Source organism: Malania oleifera, chromosome 6 (assembly GCF_029873635.1).
Source record: "Malania oleifera isolate guangnan ecotype guangnan chromosome 6, ASM2987363v1, whole genome shotgun sequence".
Taxonomy (NCBI): Eukaryota; Viridiplantae; Streptophyta; class Magnoliopsida; order Santalales; family Ximeniaceae; genus Malania; species Malania oleifera.
Window position 1 is genome coordinate 108152979 of NC_080422.1, and position 27381 is coordinate 108180359.

At 33.1% G+C, this 27381-nt stretch overlaps 1 protein-coding gene across 1 annotated transcript; it reads right to left on the bottom strand.

Moving 5' to 3' along the window:
* Window positions 1-26289, bottom strand: LOC131158757 (uncharacterized). The gene is made up of 2 exons (XM_058113612.1): window positions 26218-26289; window positions 1-369 (listed from the first exon to the last, which is right to left on the bottom strand). The coding sequence occupies exons 1-2, from the start codon at window positions 26287-26289 to the stop codon at window positions 1-3; spliced, it is 441 nt and encodes a 146-aa protein (XP_057969595.1).
* Between the last annotated feature and the right edge of the window lie 1092 nt (window positions 26290-27381).

The window sequence follows — 27381 nt, forward strand, 5'->3', positions numbered from 1 at the left end:
TCAAACCCTCTGCTCTCCCTCTCTGTTTCTCAGTCCCCCTGCTCTTCCCCTGTTTCCCCATCTTCCGGCCGAGCCACCACCATCATACCAGCCCCACTGTTCCTGCACAATCTCCCGCCGGAGCACCACAGCGGCCCTGGACCAACAACTTCCTAAACATCCAGCAGCAGCGGCTACTCCGGCCTCCATCAGAGCACCACTCCCTCGCCCTCCGCTTTCTGCTCCAGAACTAGCCACAGACCCCTCTGCAACTCCTTTGCTGCACCAACTCCGGTAGCCACCCAAGCCCTCACGCACGTCATCTCGTCGGCAACCACAAGAACCATCTCCTTTCCCCTTGGGTCGCGACTTTGGCGATAGCAGCAGCAGCTTCAACCATCACCGGCGTTCTCCATCAATACCAGACTGAACCCGAACCTCCGGCGAGCCTCACCCACAGCCCCTGCTCAGGCCAGCGTCTCCAGCGATCCTCTGCAACTTTTGTTGCTCAGGCCTCTGCCTCCATCGTCTCCCCAGCCGTGCCTCCTCCACGGTAAGCCTCCTTGCTCTCTCACACACACACACACACACAGTAAACACAAAAACATAGCACACACAGACACACACCATACACACGACCAGCCACACACACACGCTGTACATGAACAGAGCACACACAGACACACACCATCCATACCCACAGACACAGACACACACACGGCTCCTACTCCAAAGGTAATATTTTTGGGCATTATATTTGTGTTTGTTATATCCTCATATACATATATATTTATTGTTATATTATTATGTAATATTGTATATTCACATTATTGTTGTTATATTGTGGCTGTAGTTCAGGGGTGAGAATTCTAGGCTGATGCCGGCAAGTGATTTTGTATTATTCAGCATCTAGTTTCTAGTTTTAATTTATATTGTATGATTTACGATTTGTATTGTTTTAGTATTATTTTAAGTTTTTTTTTTATGTTAATATTTAGGTTTGTAGAGGTCAGATTTATCATGTTAATATGGTTTAAATTTTCCTTTAGTTTATTTTGTGTTATTTAAACGTGTGTAGGATTTTAGTTATGGTTACTCATTATTTAAATCATTTCATATTTTATATCTAGGTTTGTTTAAGACTTTGGTAGTTTTCATGTTTTTAGAAGATTGATAATTTTATGTTTAAGTATTGTTTTAGAGTTTGAGTTATTTTCCTATTACTATTGGTCTTATTATTGTACATTGATTTCTGTCCACATCATTGCATATCAATTTCTAGCATTTCTATATTATTGAACACTCTTTGATAAAATTAAAATTATTTCCATATTTATTTTTAGGGTTCCCCTCTTGTGGCATATTGATTTCTCTAGAGTTTGTGTATATATTAACTATTATTGTTGAAAGGAGTATATTGTTGATTTAGTTTAATATTAACTTCCCCTGTTTAGGTTTTGTTGTATTTGTTTGTATTTCCTAATGTAGGTAATCATATATATGTTGACATCTAAGGTTCATGTGTAATCATAGTTATATATTAGTAGTTTAGAATTTTAATCATATTGTATAGCATGTTAGGACTTTAGTAGGTTAATATTTTAGTTGTATTATATATAGCATCTTAGAATTATAATTGTATTTAGTATTCTAGAATTTTAGCTATATTATATGTTTAGTATCTTAGTATTTTTGGTGATATTGTGTATTTAATACATTAGAACTTTAATTACATTATATTTGGTAAGTTAATATGGTATGGTTTATTATGGTATTTTTTCATAGTATATATGGTATTAGAGTATTTTATTATTATTATTGATATTCTTAGCATTTTAATACATATAGAGGACTACTTATTATGGTAACTTTTGTATATTAGCATGAATAATTGATTGGCGGTGACTTTTAGTATTTCAATATATAGGAGACTATTTATTATAGTATTAGCATATATATAACTTATTGGGATATTTTAAGTGTTTTAATATATAGGGTATTACTTCTTGTAGCATCTTAATATATATGGTATTTTATTACCTATTTTAACAGTTGAAATATTTTAGTAATTGCTAATTATCCTATGATCATATATTAAAACTTCCCATACTAGTACTTTCCTACTAAAAATTTCTATACTATTTTCAAAATATGGGAATGTATTTTATTAAAATATTTTTGATTTTTTATCCCTATGATTTTATTGCGGGGGTATGAGCCTTCGGGCATCACGTACCTTAAGCTCTGAGGGAATATATGTATATATATTATATGTATTTATTTATTTATTTATTTTTTATGTGTATTTATAAATTCATAAAAAGGAGTAATGTAAAGACTTATTAGATTAACTTAGGGATAATTTCAAATTAATTAGGTACCGTTCGTAAGAACGGGCGCGCAGGGGGTGCTTGTACCTTCCCCTCGCGTAACCGAACTCCCGAGCCTAACTCTGGTAACATAGACCCACTCTACCCCTAACGGGGTAGTAATCATGTGTTCTAACCACACTAAAAGGTTAGTGGCGACTCCGACATTCCATGATTTTTCCTTGAAAATTAAAATCGATGATTTTAATTTCGCCGCCCGGGGCACACGCACTCCCGGGACGTCGCGACAATGCTATAGAGGAAGCTTCATGGGAGCTTGAGGAGAAAATCAGACAAAAATACCTACACTTATTTAGTGGGATACAGTAATAGTCAGCATGATTCAAATAATGACAATTTTAATTTAATCAGTACAGAGTGATGAATGTATAGTTGCATTTTAGATTAGGGTAGGTAGTGTTTTGGTTTTGAGAGAATTTTCTTTTATGAGTATATTTTTAATCTCCCAGAACCCTCAATGTAACCACGGTATTCCTCTGCTATAAGTGAGGATAAATAATAAAATAAGTAGCCTATTTTCCTCAAAGAATAGTGTTTAATATAGATAGCAAATTTCGAGGATGAAATTTTATAAGGAGGGGAGAATGTAGTAACCCGGATAATTATGGGAATTAAACAATAAAGAAAAGAGAGGGAAAATTTTTTTTAAAGGGGGACGCAGTAGATCCTCGTCGACGAACAGTCTTCTTGGGCTCGTCGACGAGAGTTTACCAAGGGGCTATTTTTGGGGCTTGAAACTTGTCGACGAGGGTTAGGTGCTCATTGACAAACTTCCTTCTTGAACTTGTCAACGAGGTGATGTGCTCGTCGACGAGGCCACGTGGCAAAAGGTCTATAAATAGTAGAAAATCGGGTTTCAGCAAGAGAAATTAATTTCTCTCTTTTTCTTTCTCTTTCTAACTTAATTCTCTCTCCTTCTCTCTACGATTCTCGCCCTGTTTCGATGATTAGAAGCCGCCACGTTGATCTTGGGGAGATTCTCTACAAGTTTGCGGGAACATATTGTTGGCTTGGCCAACTTGAGCACCATCCCAAAACTAGCGTAAGTAGATTATTGGGGTATTTTTAGTATTTCCAAGCTTACCTGAGTTTAGATTTTGTGTTATATGGAAATATACTGGTGTTTTGTAGAATAAATTAGGGTATTATGATTTCAGGACTAGGGTGTTTTTTTGGGGACCCTGCAAGCATGAGTTAAGGACCTCGATGGATATTTTATAGGAGCTCATGTGACAACCCGAAAAATAATGGGATTTAAATAATAGAGAGGAAAGGAAATGGAAACAAAAACAGCAGGAGGCAGCAGACTTCGTCGACGACAATGCATTTTGGGAATAATAACCAAGGGAAATTATCAGGGCCTCGTTGACGAACACAGGGGATTCGTCGATGAGGGTATAAGAGGACCTCGTCGACGAAGCCCAGTTTTGTCGACGAGAAGATACCGAGAGAAGGTTTTGGAGAAGACTAAAATTCGTCGACGAAGGTGTAGGTTTGTTGATGAAATTTCTACAGGACTCGTCGACGAGGTGACGTGTCTCGTCGACGAATTTGACCCTATAAATAGTAGAAATTCGGAATTAAACGTGAAAGTTAAGAAATCCTCACACACACTCTCTTTCCCCCTTCGGTTTCTCTCTCCTCTCTCTTCGATTCTGGCTCCGTCGCTCACTGGATCAACGATCTGAGGCCACCACGACGCTCCTGGAGAAGTTCTCTGTGTATCTGCCGGAGCAGATTGTCGGTGGAACTCCATTGAAATTCATCCCTGAATTTATGTAAGCCTTTTTAAGCCAAATTTGGTCTTACGGTAGTTATAGGAAATGATATGCATGTGAAAATATTGAAATTTAGTACTGGGAATTTTCAATTTCAGGGTATTGATAAGGAAACCCTATGGGTGTTAGACCAAGATTTTTAGGGATTTTCTTAGTAGTCAGGTAAGGGAATAAACTAAAACAATTATTTTTATGCAAATTATTATTATTTATGAGAAAAATTATTTTCAGGAAAGCATGTATTATATCTGTATATTACGAAGGAAATGCATGTTTGAGAAAATATTGCTACTATGTTGAAATGTATATATATGTATGAGATGTCAGAAATTATGATTTTAAGAATACAATGTATGGTTTTATACAGCAAATGTGTGGCATGAATATTATTTTACATGGAAGAATATCATGATATGACAATGATACGAATGAAATATGTTTTGAGAAATTATGAAAGAATACAGTACATTATGATGTTGAAAATACATGATAAATTGATTATTTTCAGAATGATATACATATATGAAATGATTTCAGCGCAAGGCCGTATTTATGTATGATATCGGCGTGAGGCTGTGTTTATGTATGATTTCGGCGCGAGATCGTATTTATGAAATGATCGGCACGAGACCATATTTATGAAATGTTTGGCGCGAGGCTATATTTATGAAATTATGAAAGATGCTATAATATCATGTATTACATGTTATTAGAACCTAGATGTTAGTTTAGTTCAGTTCAGGAGCACGGTACCGTAACTTATAGATCAGATATTTATGATCAGATTGGTGCTAACCACTCCATGAGGGGGTGGGAGATGGATAGTCGATGTAGCTTTCAGTAGAGTGTGGACGTCCACCTAACAGTCCGGACCAGGGTGTGGCGGGCCCATCGTACTTACAATCATTTTTGACTTAGCAGTGGTCGACCAACCATTGTCGAGTCCCGCCTTCGGGTTGCACAACCCGTCATGGGGGGTAATATATGACATCAGCTAGCTATTCATCCTGAATATGTTTTCAGTATTATCAGATATAACAGACAATTTATGAATGATATGAGTTACTAGAAAAATATGAAAGTATATGATGATTCAATATGTTACGACGAACGTTTACAGATATATAAAATGCATCGTATATGTAATAACCCCAAAAAGGGTTATAGAAGATAGTGGATAGATTTTTTTTTTTTTTAAAAATAATAATAAATAAATAAAAATAAAATTAAAAATAAAATTAAAAAAATAAATTAAAATTAAAATTAAAAAAAAATTAAATAAAAAAATATATATTAATTAATTAATTGGATATTAAAAAAAATAAGAAAAAATAATAATAATTAAAATTTATTTTTTTTATTTTTTTAAATAAAATATATTATTTTTAATATTAATTAAAATATATTTATTATTATTATTATTATCATTCCTGAAGCTAGAAGCTTCAGGAATTTGGCAGCAAGCCCCCCCCTTCTTCCTTTCTTCTTCTTCTTCTTTATCTTCTTTTCTTTTCTTTTCTTTTTCTTTCACTTATCCTGCGCAGCCTCTGCACAATCTCTCTCTCTCTCCTCACGTTCTCTCTCCCTCTCTCCTCAATTTCATAACGGATTTTCGCCCGATCGAAAATCCAAAGATACCACTGGACTCCATTCGCCGCTGCTGTCATTTCTACCGGAGCGGATCGGTGGTAGGAGTGGCGTAAGCGTATTCCCTGGGGTAAGCCATTTCCCCCTTTTTCTTTAATTTCTTGCAAAATATAAGCCCAATTGACGAACGGACACCACCACGAGAATCTAGGGATGATTCTCTACAAGTCTACTAGGACGGAATTCTCGTGGAGGTGTCGGGTCAAAACTCCAAATTTGGGGTGCGGCGATTATTAAGGGGCTTATTTTTAATTAATTAGCATTAATTTAGAAATGCTAAAATATTGAGCATTTTGGGTTGAAGTAGGTTTTCTAGAATTTAGGGTTCGGGTGAGCGCCGCGAGTGTAATTTTGGGACCCGCAGGCAATATTTAGAAAATTAAGTGGGGGTGTTAAATAATAGTTTAAATATTAATTTGAGGTATATGGAGTCTAGGGAAGGCTAGATGGGTATTATTTTGAAAAAATAGATTAATTAATTTGGGAAAAATGTAAATTGCAGGAGTTGAATTTCAGACGCCAAGGGCGTAGAATTTGGGATTCTAGGGAGACTCTCAGTAAGTCAGGTAAGGGGAATAAATTATAGCAGTGTTTTTAGAATTATTATTTGAATGAATATGTGAAATTGAGCATATGATATTTTGTCTGAAAATTATTATGATATAAATATAAGATAAATTGTGTGGCATTTGAGTAATTGTAAATTGTGATATTTTGGAGTGTAAAATATAATAATGTATAATTTCTGAGAAAATATTGAAATGAGAATTACTGATCTGATTAGTGAAAAATAATGTAATATGGTATTATTATATGAGTAGAAATGTTTTGCCTGGAAAATGGGATTTTGTGAATTATTGATATTGAAAAATAATGAAATATGGTATTTATTTGTGAGTGGAAATTATTTGCATGAGAAATGAGTATTTTGGGAAAATGTGAAAAATACATGAAATATGATATATGATATTACGAGATGATGAAATGTGCACAGAAAATGATGAGAATATTTATATTAAACTGAATTGTGATATATTGGAATATAATTGATAAAATGCCAATACCGCATAATGATTGCGGGTATGTGGTGGTAAACCCTGTTGGATGGTTATGATATTTGGTACGGTACCGTTGCGAGTGGTGTTAGTGCAACCACACGGACTCTTGGAGCGTGTGGCGTGACAGTCGACTGTGCCATTGTGTAAGGTTGTTGGGCCCCCTGAGTCCGGATCAGGGTATTAGGCCGGCCAGTCATACTACAGACGCGATATGTTATATGATATTTGATCTAACCGGGTCGGCCAACCGCGGTTAGATCCAGCCTTCGGGCCGCACAACCTTGACCATGGGGGGAAGCATGGCGTGTATAGAAAGATCCTTAGGGTGGCCATGAGTTACAGACGCGATGTTGGTATTTGATACCGAGGATACTCATGAGCCGGAAAGTAAAGTGGAAATGAAAAGTGAAAGAATGATAAAATTGGCTAAAATGAGAAATGAAAGAAAGAATGGAAATTGAGAAATAAAGAATGATAAAATTGAGAAATGGAACAGTGTGAGTTAATAATATAAATAATTAAGGCGAAGTGAAACTCTCCGCCTAAGAGCTTACTAAGTAAGGTGAGTGCCCTGATGGGTATCAGATGTGGCTATACCCGGCTGCATAACGTGTTAGGGCAGAGGGAAGCTACCTATATGGGCGGGTAATCTTCCCTATTCTCAGGAACTTCACGTGTAAATATGTGTTGGAAATCATTGAATTTGATAAATGATTTTTAAGCTTATAAAAGCTTGTGTTGTATATCTATATGATTATGTGTATGTGAATATCAGTGTATTTTCTCAAATGAAATGGTGATTTGAAAAGTAAAGTGTATTATAATTGTACTCATTTGGCCACACACTGTAAATAATTTATTCTTTCTTACTGAGATATGTCTCACCCAATTTATCTAAATTTTTCAGGGAACAGAGACCGGCCAGGTGATAGAGCTCCATGATAGTAGGGAGCTGAGACCCTGATACACAGGGTGAGTTTTTAGACTAGGGGAGATGTAATTCCCCTAGAGTTGAATAGTAATTTTTAGTATGGGAAGGTAGTGTGAATATTTGTATGTATGTTGATACTCTGGGTATTGTATTCTGACTGATATGTGTATATTGTCTTCCGCTGTTAGGTTGAATATAATAAAAACTTTTTACCCGGTACCCAATGCGGGTCGGGTTGTATGAATGGTACTAGGATTGTTGACGTGGCCGATTTGTGGATGTTGTGAATTTATGACGTGATTATTTATTATATAAAAAAAAATTGTACGAAAATCGGGGCGTCACAGTATATGTATAACTGCATTAAATATTCATGTTGTCACACAACTGTATTTAGTTTATTTTCCCTTACTGAGATGTGTCTCACCCCTAAACTTAATTAATTTTTTTTCAAGAGACCCTGAGAGACTGGTGGGCCGTGACCGCCGTTGAGTGAGTTGAGCTACCCTGCTAGAAGGGTAACCTTTGATCTAGGATCAGGAGATTTTTGTTATCAGATTCTAGATCTATTTTGATGTTTTGGAGATTGTATTCAAATATTGTATTTTGGGAATGTAGTAGACTCTAGTATTATGTAATTAATAGTTTGATGGATGTAAATTATTTTTACTGCTGCTTAGGTTTCCGCTGTTTACGTCAGGCTATCCCTGCTACCCACGGGTTCGGGTTGATATTATTATTATTATTTATGTTTATTATGTGATAAGTTAAGCAGGTCGTTACAGCTCAAGTATATTATAATTTAGGAAATTGTGAATAGGCAAGTTCAAAAATATGAGTGAAATAATTTTCTGGGAAAATTCAGTAATTTACTAAGAAATTTGTAAAAATGTATTCTTGTAGGATTTTGGGGATAGTACGCCGTGAGCGTGAGATTAGAGTTGGAGGCGAGCCTCCCAGCTAGTTAGGTAAGGGAAATATGCTATGCTAGGAATTTCATAAATTTTTTCCAGTAAATTATAGTATTTGTTTATTAAGATACAAAGTATAAATTATGCAGTTTTACATATTCCAAAACATGAGTTTAATTAATTGTGTGGACTGAGTAGTTATTTGTTTAGTACAAAATTTATATAGTTTTGTAGAATATTATGATTTACAATGTTTTTGTATAGAATCATGTTTCACTAGATTATATAGAATTATGAATTACAGTATATATACAGACAGATATTTATCAGATAGATATTTTACAAATATTATACAGACAAGTAATTTATAGTATTTACAGAATGCCATGCTTTCCAAAAACATAACACTCATACATTATAGATTATTCAATTAGATATAACAAACAGATATTATAGTCATATATTATAGTTATTTTAGTTGGATATTATAGTATTTTTAGATCAGATTTATAGTGTTATCGTTATTTTGGAAACATGATGAAAACATTAGGATATCTATAGAACTAGTATATACAATATTAGACCCTGATGAAACAAGTTATGTTCAAATGGCAGAGCACGGTACCGATGTTAGTATAGATCAGAGTGCAACCACACATCTTAGATAATGTGTGGACGGTTTCCATCAACTGTGCCTGGAGAGATTGCAGATTCCCTAGAAGACTGCGTTGAGGTGGCCGGTTTGACGAGGTAATTACCAATTCCGTGCCTGGGAGAGGTTGTAGTTTTTTCTGGGCTGAGGATTGGTAAAGTTACAGTTAACTTACCTGGTAGGCCAACCAGGATTAAGTCCCGGCTATGGATCGCACAACCCTGTCATGAGGGGTTAAATCATGACGTATAATTTTCCAGGGTAAACATCTCAGTTATGTATATGTATACAGATTCATAGAATATCAGCAGATATAGTATGATACTATAAGTATGATAAGTAGAAAACTCAGATATTACAGTTATACTTTAAACTATGATAGATGCAAATTATATTGTATATTGATATATAAGCTTTTACAGTTTCAGATATTGTCAATATAGTATTTACATAACTCAGCCGCCAAACACTAGTAATAGCATATTTCCTTTTACTGAGTATTATCTCATCCTAGTCATTTAACATTTTTAGGTGATCCAACTAGGTGAGCAGATCAGGCTCACAGATAGAGAGATCTTTTGTACTGCCATGTTTATAGGGTAAGTGTATTCAGGGGATTGTATTTTTGAGCAGATGACACTAGGGTGACGTGTGAATATATATGTGTGGTTTGGAAATATTGAATTCTGGTATTGTTTATATGGATGGACAAATTTATATTTTTCCGCTGCATAGGTATGTAATATGATCAGGTTTCCTCAGTGCTCACTTGAGGCCTGGAATGTTATAGCAGGTATTAAAGGGGTATCAGAGTAATATATATATATATATATATATATATATATATATATATATATATATATATATAGTATGAAATTTTAGGTCGTTACACTTTCAGTCCAATTATACTCTAGTTAATTCCCCTGATAAATTATATGATATCGGGGACTTAGTGCACTATGTGTAGGAACCTAAAGTCTAACTAAGGTCATTTGAGCATGCCTACCTATCATGCATGATGCAGATTATTACAAGTCATATTGAGGTACATTCCATAATTAAATTACAGTTCAGAATGAAGAATATACAAATAATTACAAATACAACATAATTTTCTTCATTCTTCTGCGTGATCACCATACGCCATCATGATGTAGCTTTTTGTTCAAATACACACATCAGGTGAACCTGTATGCAAGTACGAGTGCAAACATCAGTACCATGTGTATTTGTCATTATCAAAACGGGATATGACCACCCAGGTCAACACAATTGAAAAAGAAAAATTGAATGAGAAAAAAAAAAAAGCTGAATTCAATCTAAAAATGAACAAAATGAAATTATGTAAAGTGGATTTGTATTTTTGTTGCCTTGCATTTATTTTTGTTTTCATATTTTGTGTTATACTTTTCAATTATTGCAATTTAATTATAAGTTTATAACTCTATCATGTATATGTGTCATACAAACAAAATGCACTTATAAAGGAAATTCGAACCTCCTCTTAAAAGACTTTTTATAAAATATAAGAAAAAATTAGTATCTTTTTGCAAGTATTAGGGGAGGTTTTTAAAATTTGAAACCTCAAGAGGGAGGTTTTTGAAATTTTGAAAACCTTAGGAAAAGTTGATATCTTCTTATTAAATTTCGGGGGAAATTAATATCTTTTACCCAAAATTTAATGAGGTCATCATTTAGCACAAGGATTTATCTATTCTCCTTAATTTTCTATTGGTAAAGGGAGGATCTTATAGTGTCCTTTGCTCTCCACCATCTTCTCTACCTTGACATTTCCTATTTATCAAATACTCTATTTGGACAAGAGGTTCATTCAAACACTACAAAAACAAAGAAAGAAAATATGAAGAATTGGAGATGTAAATTCTTGAGTTAAATGCATGTGACAAAGAGAAAAGGTAAAATAACAAAAGGGATAATCTTATCGTTTCATGAAATAAAAATAGACATAAAAACTATACCTGAAAATCAACAATAATTTTCAATTAATATTTTTAAAATTAAAACAAATTTAAAACTTGATTGAAAAAATTTTCATTATTATTTTTTGCTTTGAATCAAGAAAAAATTTAAAATATAACTAAATAATAAAAATAAAAAAAGGATGCAAAATTTTAAAATATTATAATAAATTTTTTTACTTAATTATCTTATTTTAAAGCTCATTGTTTAGTGCTAAAAGAGTAATTCTATTGTACATGACAATTGAAAGTAGTAAAATCATTTTCTAAATGACTTCTATTATTTTTTTTTTTTGTTCAAAATTTTAGAAGTTTTATGGGTGTTTTTACTTTATTTATATTTCACATTCCCATGGTTTTGTATTCTAATTCTAATTAAAAATTATGCATAGAATGAATGGTTTGACTAAAAAAAAAAAAGATATAACAATATTTTGACAACATGTTGTAAAAATAATGATAAAACAATAAAATTTGATTTTTTTTTTTTAGTTTTTTGAAAATAGTTGAAAACTTATAAAAGAAATAAAAAATCGGCAACATAAATAAATGAGTTGTAAGAATCTGTTCTTTCTCTTTACGAAAATGAAAACATAAAATAGAAAATAAAAATAACACCAAAACGACTATAAGAAACATAGTCTAGCTATCACTTTAAAATCCTTCAAACTAGCTTCTAACTCAAAAGAAAATTCTTGAAAAAGAGAAACCATTTAAGAGAAATTGCAGATTGTTCACATATTATTCAATATATATATATATTTTAAGAGAAACCATTGGATTAGCGAGAATCTTGATAGGAATTCTCATGCACATAAACTACATGTCTTCCCATAATACTCTTAAAATACAAGTTTCGAAAAAAAAAAAAAAAATATTTCTTGATTGCAAGTAACCTCATAATTAATAATAACTATGTAATCTTATCTCCTCCATCTCCATTAAAATTTGTAGAATAATTCTTCTTTAAAATCCACAACAACTACATGTTCATGGTTATCCCATATGGAGTTTTGTAAAAACAGGTTCCTTAGTAACCTAGTTTCATAAGGAAGAATGTTGTGCTATGGATGGAATAAATATGAAACACAACAGAAAAATGCAACAAATAAATGAAACATAATCAGAAAATAATAAATAGGAAGAACAACAATAACATTTATGTGGTTTGATAAGCTTACATCCACGGAAGTAATGACACACAAATTTCACTATGGAAATTACAAAGTACACAAGACAATTCTCAAATGATCACTCTATCAATCAATATATGCCCAGAATGACATATATAATAGTCCCTTGGAGGTTTCCCTCCGAATACCCAACCACCCAATGTTCAAATTCAAAATTCAGAAAAACTGCTCGCAACCTAGGCGCATTCGTCGATGAGTACAAGGATTCATCGACGATCAATAGAAGACCACTCGTCGACGAGAACAGGGCATTCGTCTACGAGTCCGGAACTTTGAGATTTTCCTGCTCTCGGGATCTACTCGTCGACGAGCATAGGGCACCTGTTGATGAGTCCCTGTTGTGTTGCCCCTTTATGTTTTTCTTCTTTCTTCTTTGTTTAAAAAAACCAAAATATAAGAGCCATACCTCAGACAACAATCTCTACTTTGACGATTATACGCCCCTTAGGAGAATCTCCAAAAACATGTCTAATTGCTCTACTTTGTACTTGAAATGCTTGGTTGGGTTTGTCTTCCTTCTATCAATTTGAGACATGGAGTAAGTCCAAGTAATGCTTGAACTTCTTAGAAGTAACCGATTTTGTTAGAATATTCGCTGCATTTTTAGACGTGTTGTAATAATCCCAAAAATGATTATACAAGATTAGTAGGGTGATTTCAAAAAAAAATAATAATAATAATTAATTAAAATTTTTAAAAATAATAATTAAATTTTTTTTATTTTATCAATTAAATATATTATTATTAATATTAATTAAATATTATATATATATTTATTTATTTATACCTTATCCTTTAGGAAGGCTCCTTCAGGAATGATTGCGCAGGAGACCCCCCCTTTTATTTTTTCCTGCTTTCTGCTGCGCGCAAGTTCTCTCTCTCTCCTCTCGTTCTCTCTCCCTCTCTCCTCAGTTTCGTGATAGATTCTTACCTGATAAAAAATCAGAAGGTACCGCTGGACTCCATTCTCCACTGCCGTCATTTCTATGAGAGCGGATTGGTGGTAGGAGCGGCGTAAGCGTATCTCCTGGGGTAAGCTAATTTCTGCTTTTATCTCAATTTCTTGCAAATTATAGCCCAATTGACGATCGAACACCACCACGAGAATCTAGTGGTAATTCTCTACAAGTCTAGTGGAATAGATTTCTCGTGGGGTCGTCGTGGGCATAACCCCAAATTTGGGATAAGGGGGTTATTAAGGGGCTTATTTTTAATTAATTAGAGTTGATTTAGAAATGCTAGCATATTGAGCATTTGGGGTCGAAGTAAGATTTTTGAAATTTAGGGACCGGGTGAGTGCCGTGGGTGTAATTTTGAGACTCCCAGGCATAATTTAGAAAATTAAGTGAGGGTGTTATTCATAGTTTAAATAATAATTTGGGGTATATGGAGTCTAGGGAAGGTTAGTTGAGTATTATTTTGGGGGAAATGAGTTAATTAATCTAGGGAAAATGTGAATTGCAGGAATTGAGTTTCGGGCGCCAAGGGCGTAGGATCTGGGTGTTAACGAGACTCTCAATAAGTCAGGTAAAGGGAATAAATTATAACATTATTTTTAGAATTACTGTTTAAATTAATATGTGAAAATGAGCAAATGGTATTTTGTCTGAAAATTATTATGATATAAATATCAGATAAATTATGTGGCATTTGAGTAATATTAAATTGTAATATTTTGGTGTGTGAAATTAATATGTTATAAGTATTAGATGAGAACTGTGTGACATATGACGTGTATTGAAAATGTGAAATACAACGATGAGTAATTTTTGAGAAAATATTGAAATGAGAATTATTGTTGTGATTAGTGGAAAATAATGAAATATGGTATTTATATGTGAGTAAGAATGATTTGCATGAAAAATGAGATTTTGTGAATTATTGAAATGAGTATTTTAAGAAATGTTGAAATATGTGAAACACGATATATACTATTATGAGATGATGAAATGTGCGCAGAAAACGATGAGAACATTTATTTTGAGATGAGTTGAGAAATACTGATATGAGAATATTGAAATGTGAAAATGGGAAATATGAATACTGCAATATGGAATTGAAATATGATTGATGAAATGCTAGTACTGCATAATGATTGCAAGTATATGGTAGTGAACCCTGATGGATGGTTATGATATTGAGCATGGTACCGTTGCTGGCGGTGTAGTGCAACCACACGGACTCTTGGAGTGTGTGTTGTGACAGTCGACTGAGCCATTTTGTAGGGTTGTTAGGCCCCCTGAGTCTAGATCAGGGCTATAGGCCGGCCAGTCGTACTACAGACGTGATATGTGATATGATATTTTGATCTAATCGGGTCGGCCAATCGTGGTTAGATTTAGCCTTCGGGCCACACAACCTTGACCATGGGGGGAAGCATGGTGTTGAAAAAAAGATCCTTAGGGTGGCCATGAGTTACAGACGCGATGTTGATATTTGATACCAAGGATGCTCATGAGCCAGAAAGTAAAATGGAAACGGTAAGTGAAAGAATGACAAAATGGGCTAAAATGAGAAATGAAAGAAATAATGAAAATTGAAAAAAAGAGAATGATAAAATTGAGAAATGGAACCGTGCGAGAAAATAACATAAATAATTGAGGCGAAGTGAAACTCTCCGCCTGAGGGCTTACTGAGTAAGGTGAGTGTCCTGATAGGTATCGGATGTGGCCATACCTGACTGCATAACATGTTAGGGCAGAGGGAAGCTACTTGTATGGGCAGGTAATGCAACCATGTAAATGTAAGACAGCTAAAAAGAGTCATGTTAGCATATTCTAGTACATTTCTATGTAGACTAACTGATGACAGCTAAAAGGAGCTATAGACTAACTGATGATGGCTAAAGGCCAGCTGTAGTACGAATGAAAGAAAGGAAAATACAATGTAATGACAATGAAATGATAATGGAATGAAATGTAAAATGTGAACGATATGAATGGAAAGAGTCACTTAAAGTGAAATGTAATGTTATGTTTAAGCTATGAACATGAATAGATGTGAATGGTTGAATAATGGCAGAAAGAATAATGTATTATATTCTTAAAAGTATTTATGCACGTAGAACATGTTATAATTGGGCGGGGCATACACTTTGTCTGAGGGCTTGCTAAGAAAGGCGAGTGCGCTAGTAACTTCAGATGTGATAGTAGTTGTATAACGTACTAGGGCAGAGGGAACCTACTTATATGGGCAAGTAGATTTCCCTATTCTTGGGAGCCTTCACTGGTAAATCTTTGTTTGAACTATGTGAGTACGAGATCAATCTAATACTTGAGGGCTTACTGAGTAAGGTGAGTGTCCTGATATGCTTTAGCAGTGACCCTAGGGTTGCCTAAGTATCAGAGTAGAGAGGTGCTACTTGTATAGGCGAGTAATCACCCCTATCCTTGGGTAATCTCATGGGTTAAATCTTTTGCATGTGATTGATTAGGTTTAGAGAATGATTTCAGTGTTTATGATAACGTTTTGAAAATGTTATTAAAATGATATTTATAAACCTCATGTTAGCCACACGCTGTTTTAATATATTGTTTCTTCCTTTACTGAGATGTGTCTCATCCAAATATGATTATTTATTTTTCAGGACATCCTCGAGGTCGGGCCTAGAGAGCTCGAGGGTTTATAGTCTTTTGAGAATTGTAAAGGGAAAGGGTATATTTTTGTTAAACTATGGGGTTGTATAAAGTTTAAGTTTTTTCTTTATGTTTTATATTGTTATGTTTTAAGTCTGTTGAGGAAGGAATGATTGTGAATACGGAAATGTTTTGGAGATATGTGAATATATGGAAATACAGGTGAAGAATGGATGATATGGCTTGTAGATAGGAATTAGTAAACTCTGGTATGATGGTATTATATTTATGGAGACTATGTTTATGTTTTTCATTGCGTATGTTTTGATTTATGGATTATCAGGATTTTATCAGGTATAACGCACCGGATCGGGTTTAGGAGTTCGGGGCGTTACACCTCATATTTCTCATAATTTCTCTTCTTCCAATCCGAACACTCCAGTTTCACATGCCCCTTTTTACCGCATTTATAACATCAAATTTCTTTCTTCTTCTTGGATTAATTTTGTGATTTTTGACTTGATCCATGTTTAGATTTTCCCTTGCCTCGCTCGTTATTACCCTTTACCACAAGTCATTTTCCCTCATCATATATCTTTAATCTTTGATGAAAATTTAGTAAAGCACTTGTTACCTCTTCAAGATCAAGAGTTTCTTTTCCCTACATAAGAGTGATCACAAGATTTTCAAAGGTATGAGTTGAGGGTAAAGAACTTAACAACATTAAAGCTTTGTCATCCTCATCAAAATTAACATCAACTATCATCAAATCACTAATAATTTGAATGAAAGCATTAATGTGTTGATCTAAGTTTGATCCTTCAACCATATTAAGCCAATACAGACGTTGTTTAAGAAAAAGTTTATTATTGAGAGATTTGGACATGTACCGACTTTCTAACTTTCGCCATATAACCGCTGGAGAATCCTCGTCCATCACCTCGATAGGGTATTTCGTCGGCCAAACATAAGCGTATTGTAGAAGCGGCCTTTGCTTGTAATTCTCCCTATGTTGCCTCATCCATTCTATCTGATTGAACACAAAGTAATGCCTTTCCCATTCCTTGTTGTACAAGAATATCTTTCACTCTCCTCTGCCATAAACCAAAGTTCCTAGTTCCATCAAATTTGATGATGTCAAATCTTTCAAAAGATAATCCCAATGCCATGACAACAATCGTTCTGATACCAATTTGTTGTGATATGGATGGGATAAATATGAAGCTTAACGAAAAAATAAAACAAGTAAATGAAATACAACCAGAAAATGATAAATATCAAGAACAACAACAAGATTTACGTGTTCGGCAAAGCCTACATCCACCGAAGCAATGACATACAAATTTCACTATGAAAATTACAAAGTACACAATACACTTCTCAAATGATCACTCTATCTATCAATATATGCCCAGAATGACATATATAATAGTCACTCGAAGGTTTCCCTCTGAATACCCAACCACCTAATGTTCAAATTCAAAACTCAGAAAAACTGCTCGTAGTCCAGGCACATTTGTTGACGAGTATATGGGATTCGTCGACGATCCATAGAAGAACACTCGTCAATGAGAACAGGGCGTTCGTTGACGAGTACAGAACTCTCATATTTTCCTGCTCTCGGGATCTACTTGTCGACGAGCACAGGGCACTCGTCGACGAGTTCCTGCTGTGTTACCCCTTTATGGTTTTCTTCTTCCTTCTTAGTTTAAGAAAACCAAAATATAAGAGCCACACCTCAGACAACAAAGAAAAATCTAAAACCCTAGCATGCTGAAATGAAAATATAATAGATAGAAAAAGGAAAAGAAAGGAAAATGAGAAAGAAATTCATTTTCTATTATATTTTTTTTCAATACCAAATGCTACTAAAAATAAAATTTATTTTAATATAGTTAAAAGTTAAGAAAAATGAAATATAAATGGTGTGTAAAATCATATTTTTATTGATTAATTTGATATATTTTTTATTTTATTTTTATTTTTTTGATAACCAAATATAAAAATGTGGATTCTATCATATTTTCCTTTCCTTTCTTAAAGATTTTTCAAGTTCCAAATAGGTACTAACTCTGCTTAAAAAGGAAAAAAAAAATTGATTCCTCGTTCACCACTTTGTGCTACTAGTCACGCCATATATATATATATAGCTATGAGTTTAATTTTAAATAAAAAAAAAAGAGTAAAAATCAAACTACATAACAAACCAATTCATCTAGAAACTTAAGTTCAATTGTCCAATCTTAAAAATAATCTTGCTTTTAAAATAATTGGATATATCACATCATGTTCGAGTAGAAACATGACTTTACAACCCTAGTTTTAATTTGAAAACCATCCCCACATATGTATCCACATTTGACTAGCTAGCCCAAATATATATATATCTACTATCTTGTGCATTTAGGCAAGAGTGAAACTTAAGACGATTTTATTGACAAGATAGTAGATATGTAATACATATATATAATCAATATATAGCATAGAGGATGAAAATCAATATAATTACATTCAACTTTAGTTCAAATATTTATACAGTAGCATAGGGGGACTATGCCCCTTTTGTCCACCACATCTCCCCTACATACTTTCTTGAGTTTGCTTTAAATAAATAAAGAGATTTCGCATATGGTGGAAAGCGTCATTATTTTTTTGGATAAAATCTACCTTTTAAAACGTGATTTAAATGAATTTAAATGAATAAATTATTCTAAATATGAAATATAACTCAATAATATATATATTAAAAAGATAGAGCACAAGCATACCTCCTCCCCCACTTAGCAACTTCCGGAAGAATGAAAGTAAACAAGATATCCCTGTCCAGCAAGAGTGTTAGGCCCATGAATGGGACATATCCCTTCCCATCAAAATTCAAAGCTGAGGGACTAGAAGGCAAGCGTCTTCAACTGATTGGTACGCCTGTCCCCTAACCCAAGCCAAGCACCTCGCCCACTTCATTATTCATCTCCTAGGAGGAAAAAATGACAAGAGCATTAATTTTGTACATTGAATTTAGATTTATGTGTGTTTAAATAAATATAGTATAAAATTATATTAAAATTAAAATTAAATCTTATCTCATATCTACTTTGATTGTTTTTGCACCAGGAATTCAAAATTTTTGCTTAAAATAAGAAAAGGAAAGGAGAGGGTAAACTTATTTTCCATTATATTTTCTCTGTATATTATTGGGTTTTGGTACCCTCCTATGTGAAAATATCCATTCAACCCTTTATCCCATTTTATTTGGGTTCTTTATTGGGTTTTCTTAGAGACCCTTTTTACACCTTATTTAAGTAAAGAAAATTAGAATTGACATCGTAGAATTCCATCATAAAAGTGAGAGAGAGTGTGCGTAAGTAAAAACGAGGAAGAACCACGTTGAGAAAATTTGGATTTTTGTAATAGTGTGCAGTTTTGATCAACCAACGATTAGAGAGTCATCCATGATCCGATTGAGGTAATTTTTTGTCAATAGATATAGAACTCATAGATGCTGATTTTGAACAATTGGATTGGTCATCCAAATACTGTAGCGTCAGATATTGACATTTGAATAGTAATCACATTGAGAAAATCTGAGTTTTTGCAAGAGTAAGCAGTTTTGATAAACCAACAATTGGATGGTCATCCGTTGTCCGATCGAGCTAATTTTTTGTCAGTAGATAGGGAACTCAACTGATTTTGAATAGTCGGATTGGTCATTCAAGCACTGTAGCGTCAGATATCGGGTTTGAACAATAACCATATTTTTGGTGAAATTCTCAATTTTCCTTCTCTGATTTTTAAGATCTCTTATTGTTAGCTAAAAATAGAGTTATGTACTCATTTTGATAGCTAAAAATTGAAACCTTTGTACCCACACTTTTATTATAGTGAAGTTTTTGAGTGGACTCTTAAGTTCCGTGGTTTTTACCCTTTGATTTGAAGGGGTTTTCTACGTAAAATTGTGTATCTCCTGTGATTAATATTTATAAATATTTTTTGGGGTAATTTTGTGCTATTGAAAAAAAATATATTTTTTGTGCTATTGTCATATTAGAAGAACTGATTTTGTTAATTAAGAGAGAAAGAACTTTCGATTGTACTTTCGGGATTTTTCAGTAAGTCTCGTTTCTTCCCAACATATATCAAATACCATTTAAAATGAAAAAAAAAAATTCTAATATGATTAAAAATTAAGAAAAAATAAATATTAAGTATGTATAAAAAATTTAGATTTTGTTCATATCTTTTAATCTTCTTTCTCACTTTGCCAGATAACCAAACACAAAAAAAATAAATTTTTAAAATTTTTTTTCTCTCTCCTATTTTCCAAGTTCCAAACTATGTCCAAATTAATCTCCAAGACTTATATACACACATACATATACATATATACATATATAAAACTTATATAAATATATTGTGGGTATACTACTTATCAATTACCCTATTCCCTACCATGGGATTTAAATTCCCACATCCCAATTTGGTCCACCAGTGGAGAAGAGTGCACGGCACTATTGCAAAATTTGAATAATAGAGTGGGCCAAATACAGAGAGACATGAAGGGATAGACAGTGATATTTGGTGCAACCACGATCACTTGCACTCATAGCAAACTGTAGGCCATCCTCCATGCGCATGAACCACACCTGCCCCTGCATCTATTCTATGCAAAAATCAGTTTAACATTAAGGTTAAGTTTGGATAAAAGGTTTTGTTTGAAAAATAAAATAAAATTATAAAATTGATTTTCTCTTTTAAATATATATATATATATATATATATATATATTCTCTATCAGATATTATCAAAAAATGATGATGTAGAAAAATTTTAAAATTTTTGTTCATAAATTTGGTGTACTTTTTATTTTTTCTCATTTTATTTAATAACTAAACATAACAGTGTTGATTCCTTGATATTTTTCTTATTAAAGCTTGATGTACATTGATGGCCCAAAGCCTATAGTTTAAACTTTTAGATAAAGTGATAATCTAACATGGTATCAGAACTCTAGTTGCCAGGAGGTCCTAGATTCTAGTCTTGTCGCCCGCCTTTATTTTGTGGTGTTATTTATTGTTTGTTTATCTCTCCATGTGCTGTCGAATTGCACAAGCGGTGGAGTGTTAAAACTTGATATATATTGTTGGGCCACAACCTCATAGCTTAAATGTTTAGGTAAAGTGATAATCTAACATTTCTTTCATTTCTCAAATATTTTCCAAATTCCAAACAGTACCTAAAAGATGTATGAACCTTCTCTTCACCATTTTAAACTTCATGTTTTTAATAATCCCCTTCCATAGTCTTTCCCCTTTTTTTATTTATTTATTTTCATGAGTCTATGGAGAAGTTATTGGGTCTACATTACACGTAATTCATTCCTTTTTGTAATGTCTTCCTGCCTACTTCAAATTTAAGCTGAAGCGTCTCTTAGAAAAAATATTTATTTTATAGGTTCATAAGATTGGACTAGACAATCATATTCTCTTAATTTCTATCTAGTTTTTATGTATATAGGACAAGATAACCGCATGAGCAATTTTTTTTTTTATTTCGTATTTTTACTTACAAGATGTATTCATTCGAATTGGCTGGTAATTAAGAAAGAGTCCAGTACTAGTTCTAAACCACATACTTAGATTAAGAGTCCCTTTACTAAACGTACTATATACCAAAATATAGTAAAGGCCGATAATTTCTTTTAACTTGTAAAACAAACTCATCTTTTGTACTTGAAATTCTTATTAGAAGACACATAAAACCCTATTGTCTTAATTAAAATTTCAAGAATTTACCCTTTCTTGCCTTTACATTGAGTACCTGTGTGTGCTGATCACACATCACAGCTCCAATGGCCATGTATGAAAAAAAGCAAGCTATAATTGCTATGAGCAATGAATGAAACTTCCCATTATGTGAAAAATCTAGATGGAGTTGTTTGTCCTATAGCAAAAATGAGAGGATTTGACAGAGTGTCTTCACTTGGATAAGGGCAAAACCACAACCAATGATATGGTAGTGGTAGGAAAATGTTTCTTTCATTTTTCATTTTATTAAATTCATACTTGCCTTTATATTTTTAATATCATGTTTTGTTCATGAAATAAAATAAATTTTTTTAAAAAAAGAAGAGTAATATACAAAAATTAAGTGACAAATTCCACTTCTTTTCGTTCATGTATATATGTAAGACATATGGTCGATGACCAATGATTTATACAAGGAGGCTCAAAATGTTACATCGGTTGCAAATAAAGAAAATTGTAACTTGTAAAGTTGGGTTAACTTGACCAATGCGAAACTCTGAGTCACATTATTGGAATTCAACAAAAACTATGGCTTGTGAGACCGAGACTACTTTGAGCGTTATTTTGTTCGTAGAAAACTTTTCAAAAATATAAAAATGTCAAATTATTTTTGAATTTTCTCATATTTATGCGATAAACTTAAAAAATAAAATAAATGTTTTCAAATTTTCTCTCATAGGATTGGGAACATGAATTTTATGACTGTCGATTTAGTTTGAAATGGTGTGAATTTTGATAAATTTGAATGCAAATAGAGACGAGACAAAGCTTTCAAACAAAGATTTTTAACTTTTTCTTCTTTGTCTACGAGCTAAGTCATGCATTTTATGTTGTCATGTCACCTTGAAAGTCGTGCATTTCATGATGGATCAATTGTTCATGAAATTCTTGGAGTGTTCTTTTCATGATTTTGTTGTTTTCTTTATTTCAACAATTTTGAGATATGGATTGATGCATTTTTTTAATTTGAAAACAACCCATTCATGAGATTTCCAAATGATTTTAAAAGGGCTAAAAGCAAATGTGGTGGGAAGTTGCTTTCCCCTCCACAGCTGGCCATTTGCCTTGTCCATTTCTCATGCCCTAAATATTTTATTAAGAAAGAAATAAAGAAAAGGGAACACAAAGGTGGGAACTGGGGGAGTCTCTTGCAAACGACCTCTACTTGCTTGGAATACACAACAGGGCATAGAATATTATTGAAAAATTAAAAGGCTTCAATACCTTATCCCACCAAAAAATCCTAAAAGTGTGATCAGTGTGATGAAAAACTTTCGGTAGAGGTTGAATCATAATCGATGAAAATACCTAAATAAGGCATCCTCTTCCCGAGTAGCTATTCCACATTGACTTAATTAACAATAATTCGACAATGATTGGTTCCTCACTTAACAAGTTTAAGCAACTTGGTTCTTTGATATAAGTAGGATAACATATTAGAGAAGCTAGTTTATGAAATGTTTGAATGACCCATTTGTGTAGATAGTAAAAAAAGTGATAAATTTTATAGTGGCATACTCAACCTTTCAACAATAAATTGTATTGAAATGTAGCTAGAGCGTTATTTTTATAATCATGCAGCGATGTAGAATTTAAGCCCTATTGTAAGAACCTGAACTATGATAAATGGGTAAAATAAATAAAGAGAGGGGCAAATTGGGAATTTGACACATTTCGTTGACGAAGCCATATTTCATCGACGAAGCCTTTGTTCTTCTCGTCGACAAAATTCAGAGACTCGTCGACGAGGAGAAGCTGAGGAGTCTCGGAAAAACCAAAGATCCCAATTTTGTCGACGAGGCCACCGATTCGTCGACGAAGTCAGTGAAAGATTCGTCGATGAGAACATCATTTCGTCGACGAATTGGGTCAGGTCGAAGGGCTATAAATAGAAAATTTCATTACTTCTTCATTAAGAAAACTCAATTCTATCTCTCTCTCTCTAAAACTCTCCCTACTCTCTCTCTCTAGATTTCTTTGTCGATCGTTGATGGAATCGAAAATCTGAAGTTACCACGAGAATCGTGGAAGGATTCTCTACAATTTCTACAGATCGGAATCTTGTTTCAGAGATTTTCGGGTTTTGGCGTAAAATCAAGGTAAGGCTCGGTTTTCATTTTTGATTTGGTAGTTTTGTAGGTAACTGTCTTGTGAGCATATTCTGTACTGTGATTTGTAGGTTTTGGAACTCGGTTTGTTGTTTAGGGACCTTGGAGTTCAGGATTTGCTATTCGGGGAAAAAGGTAAGGGGAACTATGTTTATTGATTATTTTTGAAATCGGACTCGGTGAAACTATGGTTCACGGTTCTATGTGTGTTTTGGCTACTCATTTGGGGGGATCTAACAGGAAAAACTATGAGTTTTTCATTATTACAGTTTTGGGAAAAGCGGGCGACGGGCTGCATCCCTAGTTTTTTTGAAAACCGTGGGTATATGTTGATTTATACTGTGATATTGGGATGACCGTGCCTTGACTTGTTTAAACTGTATTTGTTTGGAAAACCATGATTTAGATTATCAAATGGGTGTGGTTTGTTTGGTTATATAAGTATGTTGTATCTTGGTGAAATAGGAACGGGGTTCCGAATTGTTCTAGGTTTGAAAATTTGGCTTTTACTGAAGAGTGCGCAATACAAGTAGATTGGTCAGCTTTTGAGCCGAAGGGTGTGCGAACACCAGATCTGCACCGGTTCAACGCTGATGCTATGCCAGGTTACCGGGGGCACCGGTGTTTGCCGAAGGGTATAAAATATCACCATACTGTTGGCATTGGCCGAAGGGTGTGAAATATCACCAGTTTTTACCGAAGGGTGTGAAATACCACCAGACAGTTCGGCTTCAAGCCGAAGGGTGTGACGACACCAGATTGTATTGCTTGGTTTGTGAAAATACTGGAACTGTTTTGATTGTTTTGGCTGTTGATCCATGCATGTTAGTGTATCATGATAACACTCAAATGTCACACACTGATATAACCTGTGTTCTTCCTTACTAAGAGGTGTCTCACCCCTACTGTACGTACATTGTAGACACCCCATTTTTACCCAGGCCCAATGTATGTATTATTATTATTATTTTTCACTAATCTTATTATTATTATTATTATTGTTATTATTATTTTCTTTACATTATTATTCTTATTATTATTATTATTATTATTATTATTATTATTATTATTTTTCATTAGTATTATTATTATTACTTATTTTTACTTCTATTATTATTATTATTTATTATTTTCATTATTATTTTTATTATCATTATTATCAGTGTTTTTTATTACTATTATTACTATTATTTTATTTGTTATTATTACTATTATTATTTTTCGCTAATCTTATTATTATTATTATTATTGTTATTATTATTTTCTTATTATTATTATTATTATTATTATTATTATTATTATTATTATTATTATTATTTTTCATTAGTAGTATTATTATTACTTATTTTTACTTCTATTATTATTATTATTTATTATTTTCATTATTATTTTTATTATCATTATTATCAGTGTTTTTTATTACTATTATTACTATTATTTTATTTGTTATTATTACTATTATTATTTTTCGCTAATCTTATTATTATTATTATTATTGTTATTATTATTTTCTTTATATTATTCTTATTATTATTATTATTATTATTATTATTATTATTTTTCATTAGTATTATTATTATTACTTATTTTTACTTCTATTATTATTATTATTTATTATTTTCATTATTATTTTTATTATCATTATTATCAGTGTTTTTTATTACTATTATTACTATTATTTTATTTATTATTATTATTATTTTTATTTATTATTATTATTACCTTATTATTATTATTATTTTTGTTTCCTTATAACCATAGTGGTAGTATATCTTATTTCCAAAAAAGAGAAAATACCAAAAGTTGAAAAAGGAAATATTGCTAGGGTTTTTTTCAAAAAAATTTTATAAGAAGGGGGATCCGGCGCTGCACAGAGGACACACGGCCGGGGCTGCGCAGAACAAAAAAAAAAATTCAGTCCTGCTTCTTCTGCTGGCTCTCTTTCACACACCCGGCCATCACCATCGCTCTCTCCCTGCTCCTCTCAGTCACCCACAAGCATCTCCTGCTTACCCTCTCCGTCTCAGTCTCCTTCGCTCGCCACCCTCTGCACAACCAACAGCCAGCAGATCAAGTCACTCCCCACAGCCATCTTTAGCCTCCAACCCTTACCAGTTCCCTGTCACCATCGACAGCCAGCACATCTAGCCATCCTTTGGTCATCCTTGCAACTCCAGCGGCAACCCGACGACTCTCTCCGGCGACCACCGAGTACCAGCAGCAGCCTCGCAGCTCCACTGCTGCCCCACTGCAACCGACCACCCCCCAGCAGCTCCGCCATCACCATCGTGCCAGACGAACCCAGTCGTCGTTCAGCGTCTCCCACCGTACCCCCCCTCTGGTGAGTTCCCTAGGCTCACATGCATGCACGGCTCGCGGGAGGCTTCCTGGTGAGCGCCTCTGCATGCTAACCCTATACACACGCACACACAAAGATATATATTTATATATATAGACTGTTTTGTTTTATTTTCATTATATAAGGTTTAGGTTTTATGTTATTTTATTTTTCTGTAAGTATTGTTGTTTATTATTACTTTGTTAAGTTTTTTATCTATTCATTTATTTATATTGTTAATATACTTGCTAGATAATTAGAGAGGAGTTTTAATGTATTTTATATTCATGTTTAAGTTATTATATATATTTAGATTTATTATTGTTTGTTATCATGATTCGAGGCTATTATTTTGTATACATGCAGTGGCTTGGTTTGCTATTTGCATTATGTTATATTGATATGTAATATTATATTGTACGTGTTTCCTTTATTTATTAGGTATATATATTTTATCATCCCATACATGTGTGTTATTGACTTATGGTATTAATTTTTGTAGGTTTATTGTGTATTTATTATCCATGTGCTTTCGCATGTAGTATATTTAGGGAGTTTTTATTTATGTCTAAATTTATTGTATATATTAAATAATATTATTATTATTGGATTTTATTGTTGTAATAAGTGCTTTAATGTTTAATATCCATGCAATATTTTCCTTGTTGTTATTTTTGTGTTGTAATACGCATTGTAGTATTTCTGATGTTGTAACATTTGTTTAAATGATAATATCCAAGGTTATTTTAGCTTATGGGGAAATATCGGAGTATTGGTTTATTTTTGCGCAAGTATATATATAAATATAAATATATGTTTTATTATTAAATGTTAAGCTCATGTACATGTATATTTACGTAATATCATTGTTGCATTATTATGTAATATTGTGTATTCACATTATTGTTGTTATATTGTGGCTGTAGTTCAGTGGTGAGAATTCTAAGTTATTGCCGGTAGGTGATTTTGTATTATTTAGCATGTATTTTTAATCGATGTTGTCTTATTTAAATTCATATTGTTTAGTGTTATTTTACATTT

What these genes read in the sequence shown, in the direction of transcription:
- LOC131158757 (XM_058113612.1), bottom strand. Translation starts at nt 26,289, where the DNA reads ATGGTGATGGCGGAGCTGCTGGGGGGTGGTCGGTTGCAGTGGGGCAGC. An exon ending in GAGCTGCGAGGCTGCTGCTG is followed by an intron (nt 370 to 26,217) that starts GTACTCGGTGGT and finishes TGATGGTTGAAG; the next exon opens with CTGCTGCTGCTATCGCCAAA.